Source organism: Miniopterus schreibersii (genome assembly GCF_964146895.1).
Source record: "Miniopterus schreibersii genome assembly, chromosome: 2".
Lineage (NCBI taxonomy): Eukaryota > Metazoa > Chordata > Mammalia > Chiroptera > Miniopteridae > Miniopterus > Miniopterus schreibersii.
The window spans coordinates 72,114,668-72,129,718 of NC_138102.1; the positions used below are offsets into that span (position 1 = coordinate 72,114,668).

At 42.5% G+C, this 15,051-nt stretch overlaps 1 protein-coding gene across 8 annotated transcripts in view; it reads right to left on the reverse strand.

The window, feature by feature from the left end:
- Window positions 1-15,051, reverse strand: part of ENOX1 (ecto-NOX disulfide-thiol exchanger 1) — a 540,681-nt gene that overhangs the window by 51,666 nt on the left and 473,964 nt on the right. For all 8 annotated transcript variants that reach the window (XM_081130691.1, XM_081130692.1, XM_081130693.1 and 5 more), the window contains 2 exons: window positions 8,001-8,108; window positions 3,619-3,675 (listed from right to left, as the gene is read on the reverse strand). In XM_081130691.1, coding sequence (XP_080986817.1) covers window positions 3,619-3,675; window positions 8,001-8,108 — 165 coding nt within the window. The remainder of the gene's footprint in view (window positions 1-3,618; window positions 3,676-8,000; window positions 8,109-15,051) is intronic.

Sequence of the window (15,051 nt, forward strand, 5' to 3'; positions counted from 1 at the left end):
TTGCCATGTGGGGACAAAGGTAGGTCTCATAAAGGTGCCTCTGTTTGGGGACCTCAAGAACACCAAACAAGGTGTTGGTCAGATACTGTTGTTGCTCAATAAAATGAAAAAACAATAGAAAAGCAATAGTAACTGGTAAAATCTACGTTAGCTGGCATCCAGTAAACTTCCTAACTTGAGATGAAGGCAAAGGGTTGTTGGTTTGTAAATTGCAGGCCTCAACATATCTTTTAGAGGCTCCCTCCAGGATGACTAGTGGATTCCACAAGTGAGCACCTGCCTCACTGATGTTCTGAATGCTGACAACTCTGTGAGTCTGTAGCTCCCTGCCAGACTTCATGGCACAGCGATTAATACACAGAATGCACCGGAAACAGATATGAGAGATGCAGACTGAGATTTATGGGCATGTTAATTGCAGCATTATTTATAATAGTCAAAAAATGAGAAGTTAAATGCCTAACATAGGTGTGTGGTTCTATTATTTCATATCTACATTATACAGCTATTAAGAATCATGTCTTTGAGGAACATTTGGTGACAAAAAAATACTTATGATATAATGAGAAATCTAAAGGGTGCAAAATTGAAGACAATGGTAATATTTATCTATTCATTTATTTATGGGTTTTTCCCTCTGGTTGTACATATGCACATAGCAGAAACAAACTAAAATAAAATATTCATAGTGGTTATCTTTGAGTAACAAGAAACCAAGTTATTTTTCTTTACCTCCATATTCTCTTCTGTAATGTTTTAGTTTCATACAAATTTTTCCTTTTTACTTTTATAATAGTATAGTTTTAAAAAATCAATTGTCAACGCTCACAAGAATACCCAGGTATGCCAGCCCCAATCTACTGTATAATTATAATTAATAAGTGATAATATAGTGAATCCCTGCCCTCATATGTGAATAATTATACACACAAAAACACAAACCCCTGTATGTCTCAGTCAGTGACCTCTGGGCCAGCAGCTTTAAGCTCCTGGTTTGCATTACAATTTATCTTGCCATTGATACTTATTGAGTACATACCCTGGGCCAGGCGTTTATGTACCTGCTTTCACTTAACACACTTAAGGATGAAGAAGGTGAAGTTCAGAAAAGGTCAAGTAACTTGCCATGGTCATAAGGCTGTTTGTTCAGTGATCAAAATAGATTCGGACCCTCTCAGTCTGGCTTGAAAGCCTTGTCTCCTTCTACCACCGCGGGGCTGGTGGAAACTTTGGATGATACCTACACTTCATATCAGACATTTAAAAACATCTTCACAAAATATTTTGCTAGCATTCCCAATGCATGGCCACAAAATAAGTGATTTTTGTTTCTTTTCTTTTCTATAGCCCTAGTGGAGGTGCTAGGGAGACTGCCCAAAGGAGACAACATTACAGGTAAGAAAGAGGACCAGTGAACAGTTCTCCTGCTGGGACCCCTGAGAAAACAGGCAGTGGCTGTCAACGTAGCCTGGCCCTCTGTGCTGCAAGAGGGGTGGCCGGCAGCAAGGACAGGCAGATGCTGCTGTTTCTACTGCACCACAAGTATCCCATCTGCCCTTACTCAAGGTACTGTTCCTCCCTCCTTCTAGACCTGAACCCATCTCTCAGCAGTCAGGTCTTTGGGTTGGTAACAAAGCCCATATCATGGACTCTAGGCAGGTATTTTTAAAATCTAAAAACTTTCCTTTAGAAAGGCCAAAGACCTCACAGATGATCTCTCTTTACTTTTCCCATTTAATAATAAATGTCTTTCAACACTCCTCAAAACAGAGCCTAAGGCTGATGTTGTGTTAGGCCGATCTTTACATGTATCTCTAATTTAATTCAATCAGCAGATGAGTTCATAATAGTAACAAGATCCTACTCAGGTGGAACCTCACCGTGACCAAGTGCTTCCACCTCCACTATCACTATCTCCTTTGCTTCTCACACTAATCCTTGAGGAAGGAAAGACAGGTAATATTACCCACATTTTACAGACCAGGAAATTAAGGCATATGGGTGCTTTTTCTGGCCTATTGGAGTGGCTTCCTTGAAAGGTACAGAGAGACTGACGCAGGGGAGTGCACTTGAAAGTTTTGGCTGAGAATGTAGCAGCAGTGTGTCCCTGGAAGCCAGGATCCTGATGAAGAGTTTTAGGGTAAGAGTGGGGGTAAAGAAACGTTGAAGTGGGGGACAACCTCAACTGAGGTCACAATATCTCCAATGGGGAGCTCTGAATGAATGGAATCCTCCTCTAGGTATCTCTTTTCTCAATTCTCTCCATTCTTCTAGGTCAAACCCAAATGCCACAGATCCAGGAAGCATTCCTGATTATCCAGCCCAAAGAAACCTCATAATAACACCTTAAGGTTTTCACATTCTTCAGCTCTTTACAACATCATGACGAGTTTTTGAGGAAGGCTTTGTCATCCATTTTACAAATGAGGAAAAGGAAGCTCTGGGGGGTTAAGAAACGTGTCAAGCTGACACAGTTAATAACCAGAAAAGTCCGAATTTCAAACTACGTCACGTCACACAGTGGCCTCACCTTCCTGTACACTGGCCACATCTTGTATATTGCCCAGGTGTTCCTTAACTCCTCAACTCCTTTACAAGTTCTTTGAGGGCAGACAGCAAGCCTTGTAATTCTTTATAAACCATCCCCTCCGCAATACTTAGCAGAACTCCATGTACACAGTAGGTTCTCAATAGGCATCATATGTTAACTATCTGTTTGTTAGGAGCAGCAATTAATAAGAGGGGATTTCTGGTACTCTGAATGTCAGGCTCTCTGCTGTACATAATTAAAACAAGAGTAAACATGAAATGCATAATTTCTCCTGGCTCTAGTTAATCAAGCATTTATTACCATGTCTGATTCTGTGTTATGTGAAAATAACTGCTTAGTAAGGATTTTCTGTGATGAGGGTAATCAGATACATACAGATATCAGAGATATTTTTAAAAAGACAAAAACAAGACCATCAATCACATGGAGAGACAATGATCTACATGGTATAATATTCTACCTCAGACTAAAGAACTTTAAGGCAAAGAGAGCACTTGACTAATGTGGGGCAATCCAAAGAACACTAAGAGAGGAAGGCAGGCTGCTAACTGGGGCCTTGTACCATGTATCTGTATCAAGAAGACAGATCATCATGCTACTGGGTCTGAAGCAGAAGAGAGGTCCACTTCCCAGGGCTTTTCTGGGAGAAAGGGTTTGCTCTGGTACCTCTTCAACATAGCAGTCATCTCATTACCACTGGCACTGACAGGCAAATTGAATAAATATACATGTAGTATCCAACTATTACTCTGTTGGGTCTCATTCCACCTGACCTCCCAACAAATCATTAGTTTATAACTATGGAAATATAAAGGGTTCAACAAATTCATTGAGATGAGAATTTTTAAGGTAGAGATTAGCTCAAGTACTCCTAAGTCGGCGTTCAGTAACTGGAGCTAACGATAGCAGTGCCCGTCCACTGTATTTGGTTGTCAGACCCAACACAGAAATTGAGAGGCAGGGATTCTGATTTCCTTTGTGTTACAAATAAATGTTACAAATGCAACATTCCCATGAGCATTCAACCAACATCAAGCAAGAGTAAATACCAGGATTATGGTACCTACATTTGTGTCCTCATGGCTGTGGCCATTGGTCTCGACCAATTCCTTGGTACCTTTTAACTGCAAATTAAAAAAACAAACCCAAATGAATAAGGAGGCATATCTGTTAAGTGTATATCATCCTATTAACTCTGGTTCATCTGAGGTTGCACTTTATAAATCTTCCAACAAGAAAATAAAACAGATGGAGCACATAATTCTAATGAGTCTTACTGAAACCAGTTTGAGACCAATATTTTATGAAACTTGATGGCTGGCAAAAAATAAATGGGTCTTGGTCATTATTTTTTAAACAATAAGATTAGAAAGCAATTCCATAGGCATAAAATGTACAAAAAATTGGTTCTTAAGAATAAAAAATGATTTCGTTTCCTAGTTGCATTGCTATTAATTTAAACCCTGCAGTGTTTGCAAGCTGCCACCAGCCAAATGATGTTACAGTAACCGTCACTCGTGAACGGTGGGTCTCTGCTTGTCTGCATATGCCACAGAGCTATGCCCACACCCTCCTTGGATGGGTCTGACTTTGTTGCTGGAGGCCTAAGAGAAGACGGTTTGCTTCTCTTCGTAAAGGAAAACTAAGAAGATATCTCCTGGGCCACTGAAGCATGAGAAGAAAAGCTATTTCTCAAATGAGATTTTGAACCATGAATATTTGAAAACACTATTCTTTGGACTCTCTCTCTGAAGGATCAGGAGTAATCAGCCCTCAGGAGATTTCTGGGAACCTTTAACTGGCATTTTATCCCAGCCTGACTCGAAGCAGACATATGGAGGCAGAGAGCAGGGCACAGGGTGAGCAGGCTTGCAGCTGTTGCCAGTATTTCTTCCTGGCTTATTATGCTTCGGGAGCAGCACCTTCTGTGTCATTTTTAATGCCTAAAGTAAAGAATTCATGGTGGGAAATAAATGCTAACAGTCTGAAAGAAAATAAACGCATACATACCATCCATGTGTTTGATTCGAACACTGGTTTTCCTGGCTGGCTGTACCCATTAAACTGAAAGCTTCGTTACATTTTTTAAGGCGATCTCAAACTCCCCACAAAAGAGCCATATGTTCCTCATGCCAAGAGAGGGGCTTTGCCAAAGGAATGGCAATATGATGACGCTGAGTGCGGGGCAGCTGATTATTGGACCCGTGGAGCTGGTTACGGCTCATGGCCAATCACTCCCACTTACGATAAAAAAGTTCTGCCCACGGTTCCTCGGGGCTACGTCATCGATGTTTCTACACACAACAAGCATACGGGAGCACAGGCAATGTGTGACTGTATGTAAAGAAATGGGCACACAGTGATGCAAATACTGTCTCTTATCAGTGGGCACAAAGGGCGCAAGCCCCCTCGGCCTTTTCCCATCCGAGGCTGTCCTGCTGCAGGAGCTGCTCACCTTCCTCTCCGCCAGCTCTCTGCTCACCCACCCTGCGGCCTGCAACTCGCGCCTCTGTGAGCTGCAGTGGGGTTAGCTCAGAAGGGTTTGCTATTTTTCAGCGGGAGTACAGGACTATGCGGTTAAAATGCTCCACCTTGCCCGGCCGGGCGTGGCTCAGCGGTTGAGCGTCGACCTGGGATCCAGGCGATCGGGGTTCGATTCCCGGTCAGGGCACATGCCCGGGTTGTGGGCTGCAGCCGATCAATGACTCTCAAATCATTGATGTTTCTGTCTCTCTCTCTCCCTCTCCTTTCCTCTCTCTGAAATCAATAAAGATATATTTACACCTTACTGGCATAAATGTGCCCCTTGCTCTCCTTGGCCCCTTTAAGTAAACTCCATCTTCCTTGTCATGTTCTTTAACTCTGCCTCGCATCTGCTTTCATGTGTCCCTGCCACCAGTGTGCTTGCCCCCTTGCTCTCTTCAGCAGGACGACCACAGGTCACGCCTCCCTCCACGCCTCCCTCCTGCAGGCTCCCCTTTCCCTCCCTGGCCTGCTCCCTGCTCTCCCCTCGCTGCTCCACGCCTCCAGATGGAGAGACTGAACATCGTGCCTCCTGATACCTGGGTCTGTGAACAAGCTCCAGGCGTCAGACACTCCTTTGTAAAGGAGATGAGAGGCAGGAGGCAGTGGGGCCTGGAGGGACCTGGAGAAGCTGCATCTCAGCAAACAGGGATCTCAGGGAACGAGCCTGCCTTCCCTGGAGAGGGTGGCTGCTGACTGGAAGGGTCTGCCCTCACAACCTAGTCTTTCTTTTCAGGGTTCCCAGCAAGTGGCAGTAACTCTGAATGGCAAAATTCCAAGTGTTCAGAGAGGGTCTATTTTTTCGTGTGTGTGTGTGTCAAAGAAAGACATCAGACCCAAATAATCAAAATCATGTAGTTAGGACCCGCCAGGCGTGGCTCAGCGGTTGAGCATCGACCTAGGATCCAGGAGATGACGGTTGGATTCTGGTCAGGGGACATGCCCGGGTTGTGGGCTCGATCCACAGCTGGGGGCGTGCAGGAGGCAGCTGATCAATGGCTCTCTCATCATTGATGTTTCTATCTTTCTCTCCCTCTCTCTTCCTCTCCCTGAAATCAATAAAGATATATTTAGAAAAAAAAAAAAATCATGTAGTTAGTCTACACAAGCCGAAAGAAAGCCTCGGAAGGCAAGGCTTGTGGAGGTAGATGTGTGTTTTTAAGTGTACGTCTCTGAGTGAGTAGGTGGGTGGCTGCAAGATTAAAGGAACATGTCCACTGCACGTGGCATTCGGCAAGGGTGACAGGCGCTCCAGGAAAATAGCCTGGTGTGGCCACGGCACCTGAGTGCATTTGGCTGCTGTGGGCCTGCTCAGGCTTAAACATTCTCAGTGCCTTTGCTTGAAAAGACCATCCCATGTAAACAGTACTGCAGATTTAAACCGCTTTCTTTCCAGGTGTATTTCCCAGGTTTTAATGATTTTGGTGGTTCTAATGTTCCTCACATTCCCATTTACTCTTTAGGTAATGGAGAGGGAAGTGTGATGCTTCGCCAGCGACTGTGTCCGTGCTTTGCTCTAACAGTGCACACCCTACAGGACTATGGCAATACTGTCTGCAAAACTGGGCTTTGGACTTCACATCAAAATAAAGGATCTGAGGCGCTCAGAGAGACCGCACATGTGCAAGCACAGGATTGTGAACAATGAAGGTCAGAGCTGTGCCGTTTGATCAAGAGCAAATTTGAACCAAATCAGCTGCACTTTGCTGAGAGTCTTAATAACGCAAAGGAGGAAAGATCAGTGACTGCGGGTCTCTGAGACAGTCGGCTATGTGAATTTAGTAAACAATACTTTTCAGCTCAATATAACTTATCCAAAAGCATGCAGATTCAGCCTCAGTCTAAGTTACTGAATATATATTAATTATATAGAGGTAATGATTTGTTTTATAAAGCACCTTCATCCAAAGCTATAAAAGCTTATGAAGTATCTAACACCTTTACTTTTCCCTCACAAATCACTTATACTTTCGGGGGAAAGTAACTAAAATATATTTCTTGATCCCAAACCATTAAAAAATAAGCACTTTTAAAGTGACTGAGTCACAGCTGACCAAGGTCACACTCTCCCAACTTCATATTTTTTAAAATGTCACACTTGCAGTTACTTATACTATACAAATAATGTTTTCATAAACCACTGTAAGTTAAAAACTTAAAACAGCTTAAATTTGGTTAGGGTTGGAGTCACTCTATGTGATTTCCCCTCCCAGTTACCATGTGTAACATCATGGGCATCACGTGCAGGCCCAAACACGGAAACGTTTCAAGAGCTCTCCTGGCTCCTGGCTCCTCTGTGCAGATACTGGGCTTAGACTCCCCCTGTGGCCGAGCCATTCATCTTACCCAGCTGTAAGGCAGCACTTTCAAATCCACTTATCAATGTCAGGCCACACTTTAGTATCAAAGAGGGCCAGGATGAAATGATGAGATTTACACACTGCATGTAAAAGGTTTGCTGCTCACTGTGGTAAGATCGGCGCCCTGATGCACAGGGAGGGCATTTTTTAAATGTTGCTATGAATCAGCCCTTCTTATGCACATGTCTGCAAGAGCACCATGGGTTATGCTAAACTCATTTGCCTCACTACTAGGCTTAAGAGGAAACTAGCTGCTTGCTTGGAAATATATCTGCACTGTCAATATTTTAAAATTTTATCAAAATTCATTTGTCTTCCGGAAGAAACTTTTCACACATCACTGGTGGGCTTGGGTAGTCAAAATAGGTATCTTAAGAGTGAGAATAGAGGTGCTGGGAGTGAGATTTTAAATTCCACATAGCAAGGCTGCTAGGAGGCTGGGCAAGGTGCAGGCTAACTGCACCACAGGTTAATTTCAGTCATGAGTGTGTGCCCTGCACCAGAGAGACTCGCACCCATGTTTGAAGGAGGTTACCAAGCAGAGCTACTGCTTACTGGTCACTTACTTGTTCCTGGAGGACTTTAAGTAATGCCTGTGTGTGAGACTGCTCTTCCTTTGCTTGCTCCAGCTCTGATTTTTTGTTGTTTAGCTCCTCCTGGATGGTCAGCAGTTGCTGTGAAGTTAAAGGACACTTAGGGTAAGTAGGACTGAAGGCCAGGTGATTGTAAGACATTCAAAAACATGAGATTTTTACACGTCTTAAAGCTTAGTCCATCTTCAATTAACTTTTATGTGTGTTCCTCTTCTCCGCCAACTGAGTGTAACAAGTATTGTAGTCTAGGATATGTTATTAGGCTGCTTGTGATATTGCGGCAGAATAAAACAAGTTTGTTGTAGTTTGTGAAGGCACCATTATATTCCTTTTAACAAATGCATATTTGTGAAAATATGTAGAATGGTGTTAATAAACGATATATTGGTAAAAGAAATAAAAAATAAAAAAATACGTTATTGGTCATCCTGTCCAAGATTACTTCATTTTACATATGACAGTAAAGCTATTTCACTAGGTGGCTGGGGCCACGAGGGATCCTTTTACTCTCTGTTATGACAGTGATGTTTTGTTAGATCAGCAGGACTGAAGTCCAAACTGCAATCAATATATCAGCCGAGAAAACTGCTGATATAAGCCGTCAAAACACTAAGCTATGGCCTGCACTGCTATTTTTAAGCCGGGCCACTGAAGGGATTTTGTAAACCTTGAGCTTCTCTTGCCTTCTCAACTGTAACGCATGCGGAGGCTGGCTCGCCGTGTCTGCCAAAGCACAGGGCTGCCCGGCACTAATTCTCTGGAACGTGGTTGTATGTTAATACACACCCAGGCTGGAGAACGGTCAGGAGCTTCAGAACAGGCTCTGGAAACAGCTATGTCTACTCAAAGCTTCTTGACAACAAAGGACGAGTTTAAAAAAGACAAGTACATTTCTTCTGCTGCTGTACATAACAGATGCCACCCTAACGATATGAAAATATCTGTGTTTTCTTGCTTCTTTGGGGCCTTGACAAACTGGCTGCGGAGCTGCCTGGCCAGTTCCTAACTAAAAGGCCTGAATAAACACTGGCATTTGATTTCTGATGCTTAAACCTACCAATGGAAAGGATTAAATTAAATCTTCAAAACCACTAGTTTTGGGGCATGTTGAGGGGTAGTAAGTACTCAGAAGAACAGACTGTTTTCTCTTGGACTTGCTCGCTCCGTTCCCTACTCCGGCACTGGATATAAATTAAAGAGCTTACTTTGGTCCCCTCACATAAAATTATTTCCTTGCAATTTCCTAAAAACTCAGTGCCTCCTAGGTCACCAGCCGCTCGCATGTGAGGTAATCCGCACATCCCACACTGGCTCCCTTAACACTTGACGTGATTTAATTGCACACTGACTGACCGAGGTACAGGAACCAGGAGGCCCGGCCCATCTTGTACTTTGGGACCACGACAAGTACCTAAAGTGACAGTTTCCGAACAGTGGGGAATGGCCCTGTCCCTTCATCCTCACTCATGGCTGGTCCAGAACAGTTCAGAAGGGGTCTGGTGCTCAGACTGATGGTGACAAGCACATTTTTTTTTTAAATCTTCATCTAAGGACATGCTTAGAGAAAGGAAGGGGGGGGAGAGAGAGAGGGAGAGAGAAACGCTGACTGGTTCCCTTCTGCACGTTCCCCGACTGGGGATCAAACTCGCAACCCAGGGATGTGCTCCGACCAGGACTCAAACCAGTAGCCCCTCGGTGCACGGACTGCACTCCAACCAACTGAGCCGCTCCGGCCAGGCAATGCCCAGTACATTTTTACATCACTGGACAATTTCAGATCCAATCCTTAAAGCTCCTTAAAAAAAGAGCCACGTTGAAGGGCAAGAAATTATCTTCAAAGGTAGGTAGCTTACGTTTGTTCCCTGGGCACTTGTAATAGCAAAATTTAGAACGACCACTGTTCAGCAAGCAGGGGCTCGCTGCATGAATGATGGCGCATCTGAACAATGCAAAACTATGCAGCCATTAAACACAGAGCTGCACAAATGTCTCAGGACACAGAAGCAGCGTATCATACACTGTTCCCTGCACAAAAAGTTCAGGTTACAAAAGGTTTCACTGAACTGCAACGTTTTCATAGAAAAGGACCTGGATACTATTTCTGGATGAGTGGGTCTAAGGATCTTTCTGTTAGTTTTGCTTATAATTTTCTGTTCTGTCTCTAAGGAGCATACACTGCTTTGAAATGAGGGGGGGAAATTAAAAGAACTTGATTAAGCTTGGGGAAAGGAAAAAGAAAAGAATACTACTTGGATATAACTCTCAGCTATTATTACCAACGCTGTGAATGAAGAAGAGGGAAGGTGAGAACTCCCATTAGAGCCTGCCATTCCAGCCACACAGTTATAACACTTCTTCATTCTATTAAAACACACGCACAGTCACGAGGATGTAACGTGCAGCAGAGGGAATATAGTCAATAATAGCATTAAAAACCCAGTGTGAATGTACTTAACACGACTAGACTACACTTAAAATGGGTAAGAGGTCAATTTTATGTTATACAAACAAATTGTACCATAGTTAATAATTAACATTTAAAAAAATTAAACACACACACACACACACACACACATACCCCTCTCCCTGGGCCCCTCTTACCAGTTTCAAGCTTCTATCCTGTCTCATTCTTTCCTGGTATCACACTTTTTAAATAAAATGTCTTCTCTCTCATTCCCACTTCCTTTTCTTCTCAGAAGAGGCGATCACTTCCAATGGTTTCTATCTTTTTTATTTGAATGTGTTTTTCAGAAATATATATTATTACTTGAGTATGCATTTTTATGTAAGTGATATTGCCACATTTCTTATTTGCTAAGCATGATCTTTTTAAGGTCCATCCATGCTAATATGTATACAGGGTGCGGCAAAAGTAATTTTATAGTTGTTCATATGGAAAATAATACCTAAACAATAATACAAGAATAAATTCTGTGTTGTGCTTACTCGCAACTATACACCTACTTTTGCCCCATCCTGTATATGTAATCTATTGCTGCTGAGGCTGCATAATATTCTGTGGAGTGCGTCCACCCAGTTGTGCCTAATGCACTCTCCCAGTGAAGGCCACTCAGACTGTCCTCTCTTCTCCCTCCCCTACCCAAGGTTACAAGGGCACACGCTAGTGCACGTTCCCTAGTGGAACTGGGGAGAACCCCCCTGGCACAATTCCAGCAGTGGCACTGCTGGTCCACAGGCCGTGCCTAAGGAGTCATTTAGCCGAAGCTGCTCCACAGAATGGCTGTACCAGTCTACCCACCCACTGGTAGCATATAAGAATTACTGTGTCCCACACCCACACAAACACTTAGCATTATCCAACTTTCTATTTTTGTCAGTCTAATAATATATTCTTCATCCTTTAAATTTTTGTACTTCTCTGACTCCCTGTGACTTTAAGCATCTCATTATAGCTTGCTACTGCTGAAGTTTATTTATACTTCTCTAAATTTTTTTTTCTTCGCCCAAGGATATGCTTTTTTTAAAAACTCATTTTGGAGAGAGTAAGGGGGGGAGAGAGAAAGAAAGGGGGAGAGAGAGAGAGAGACATCAATAGGTTGCTTCCCATACTCGCTCTCACTGGGGATTGAACCCACATCCTGGGTATGTGCTCTGAGCAGGGATCGAACCCGCCACTCTTCGGTGCATGGGATGACGCTCCAACCAACCAAGCTACACTGGCCAGGGCTATTTATACTTCTTAAAAGAATAGTCAAGGGTAGTGGTTTTTAAAGCTGGAGGAATTTTTAAAATACTGCTTTGTGGGCCCCATAGAAGACAAATTAACTCAGAGTATCTAGAGGTGTGACCCAGGAGACTATGCTTTTAATAAAAAACTTTACATATGATTTCACTTATATGTGGAATCTTAAAACCCAGGATAAACAAACAAACAAAACAAAAACAAACTCATAGATACAAAAAACAAGTTGATGGTCGCCAGATGGGAAGGGGATTGGGGAGATGGTTGAAAAGGTGAAGGGATTCAGAAGTACAAATTGGTAAAGAACAGTCATGGGGATGTAAAGTACAGCACAGGGAATACAGTCAATAATACTGTAATAACGATGTCAGATGGGTATTAGACTCATGGTAATCACTTCATAAGATATACATGTATATATCTCATCACTATGTTTGTACGCCTGAAACTAATATTATATGTCATCTGTAATTAGAAAATAAATAAATAATTATTTTTAAAAAATATATCTTTATTGATTTCAGAGAGAGGAAGGGAGAGGGAGAGAGAGAGATAGAAACATCAATGATGAGGGTCATCACCGATCGGCTGCCTCCTGCACACCTCCCACTGGGAATGAGCCCACAGCCTAGTCATGGGCCCTGACCGGGAATCGAACCTCAATCTCCCGGATCCTAGTTTGATGCTCAACCGCTGAGCCATGCCTGGCAGGGCAGAAAATAAATTAATATAAAAAAATACTAACAAAGTAAATAGCAAAACCCCTTCACAGATAATTCTAAGGTGCAGATGGGATGAAAACCTGTTTCCTTTCATGCTCATTTAATCCTCATACTACTACAATGTGCTTTCCATCCCAGTACCCTACTCAAACTGTTTTCACTTTAGAAAATCACCAATGCTTTTCTAACTGCCAACTAAACCCCAGGTTCTGTTTTCTCTATCGGACACGCTCTCTTCAGGGGACCCTAGTCACACCCATGGGCTCAAGTACACCTCTCACCCACCTATGCTTCACAACTGACATTATAGTCTCCACCTCATTCCTACTACCCACTAGACACTGTTTCAAACCTGCCTATTATCTCCATCCCCCCACCCCTGGCCTAAATCTATTACTGTGGCATCTAGAATTAAAACCTTGAAGTCAAACCCTGCTCTTTCATCACCCTCACCGCCTCTCTGCCTGTCACTCTGCCTTCTCTCCATCCACCTTGGCTGTCATGGTTAAGGCAACCAAGGATCTGCTGGTTGGCCCTGTCCTTCACTCTACACTGCGGGAAGAACTGCCATCTAAGAATGAAAGTGTTCCCAACCTTAAAAAATACCGTTGGTTCCCCAACCTCTACTGGATAAAATCCAAACTACTGACCTTCTTGTCCTTCCCCAGAAATACCAGGTCCTTTCATCACTCTCTGACAAGCTCACTACCAGAATTAGGCCTGGAAGTTTGCTATTCATTTTTTAAGCCAACGTAAAGAATGTGTTTGAGCTAACACCAACCCATACAATGACTTTATACAACAGAAAAGAGTCCCATCCTTTAGGGAGACACAATTTCCCACAAGAGCGCGTGGTTAGGTGGTGAAGTTGGGCTTGATTTCATTCCCACTCGCCCACTTGGCCTGGTGCCCTTCTCCAGGACAGAACCTGCTGACTGCAGGCAGTGCACTTAGGTTCTTCTTCTATAAAGGCCTCATCCAATCACCCAAGCACTTCTGTACTCCCAAAGCACCTGATATGGTATATTACATTTCATAGATATTCCCCAACCTGACGACGCCCACCAATGATTGGATCAATGATTGGGTTATCTCTAACACATAGTAGGTGATGAACGAGTGAGTGAATCGATGAATGAATACTACTAGCTCTGATTTCTCCCACTTCTATAGGATTAAGCCATGATCTAGCAAAAACGAAAAAGAAAACCACATGCATATAGACAAAAACCAAAACAACCACAGTAACAAAAACTACCTGAGGATCTATTACTGATTAATTTATTGTTCTAGACATAGTAATATATAGACATATGAAGCTTTCAGAGGCGAATAGCATTTCAGACATTTTGATTGATTACTCTGGCAGTTTCAGATGTCTTTCTTAATCTCCAGGGGAATATTTCTTAAAAGGCTAAGGAAATCCAGTCAATGAATATATAATTATGTAATTTCTTTCTCATGTTCCACCATAAAAAAAAAAATAATAAAAATAACAAAACTACCGCTGGAGGAAAAATAAAATCAATACCCCAAGACTGTTTTCTGCATTCTTCAAAATTAATGCTTTCTTTTGTTTACAAAGCATAAGCTCGTCAATCTAAAATTTATGTATTCGAAACAGTGGCGATTCAAAACTGCTCCTTTTCATTGGACTAGATGTCCTATAAAAACAACGTGGTAGTCCTCAACTAGAAAACTTGTCAGTCTTTCTGGTCCCTTTCACTTGAAATTTATGAGCCTGTGTAATATTCTTTCTAGTGTGAATGTTTAAGTACCAAAGTGCCTCAATTACAGAAGTTCACAGGCAGCTAGAACTTAATCAGAAGAGTCTCTCGGTTGGATTGGCTGACTACAGCATAATTTTAATTTAACATTGGAGAGTATGGCATTAAACAGATGCACTATTACATTTTTTGGTGGTTACAATCTAGTGTGTTCCAATTAGGCAATTACCCACATGCCAATCAAGTGCAAGCACTCTGGTGGACAATAACAGGTAAATAGATGCCGTACCTGATACATCTTGATATTTCCAGGCCAGTGACTTAATAGGATCATTTGTAATGCTCTTTGGGGATACAGACTTCAGTGTGTAATGGGTCTTTCTCTCTGACAAATTCAAAGAGCATTACAAATGTTATCTGGAGCCCCAGAATAAGTGAGGTCACATTTCCATTTTTACAGATGGGCGAATCATAGGCACACAGAGGTTAAGTCATGTACCCAAGGCCACATGTCGGGGAGAGGCCTACCACGTGAACAACTTAATTTTCCTGCTTCAAACTATGATTTTTACCCTGGCAACGACACTGCACTCTCAATTTGAAATGAAAATCAGGACATGCCAAACTTAAAATCCTCCTAGCTATGACTTCTACCTAGGTACTCACCATTTCCTTGAAGAGCTGGGCTGCTGGCGAAGTGCTTTTGCGCACACATCTGCGTGTGGTGTGGTGGGTTTATAACTGTAACACCCCCCCTTTGCTTTTTTTCTTAAATTTTACGATTTCATTACCAAGGTGAAGTTTTTATATAGCTAACAGATTATACACAGTTAGATCTCATGAAAATAACAGATTACAGTGCAAATACACTA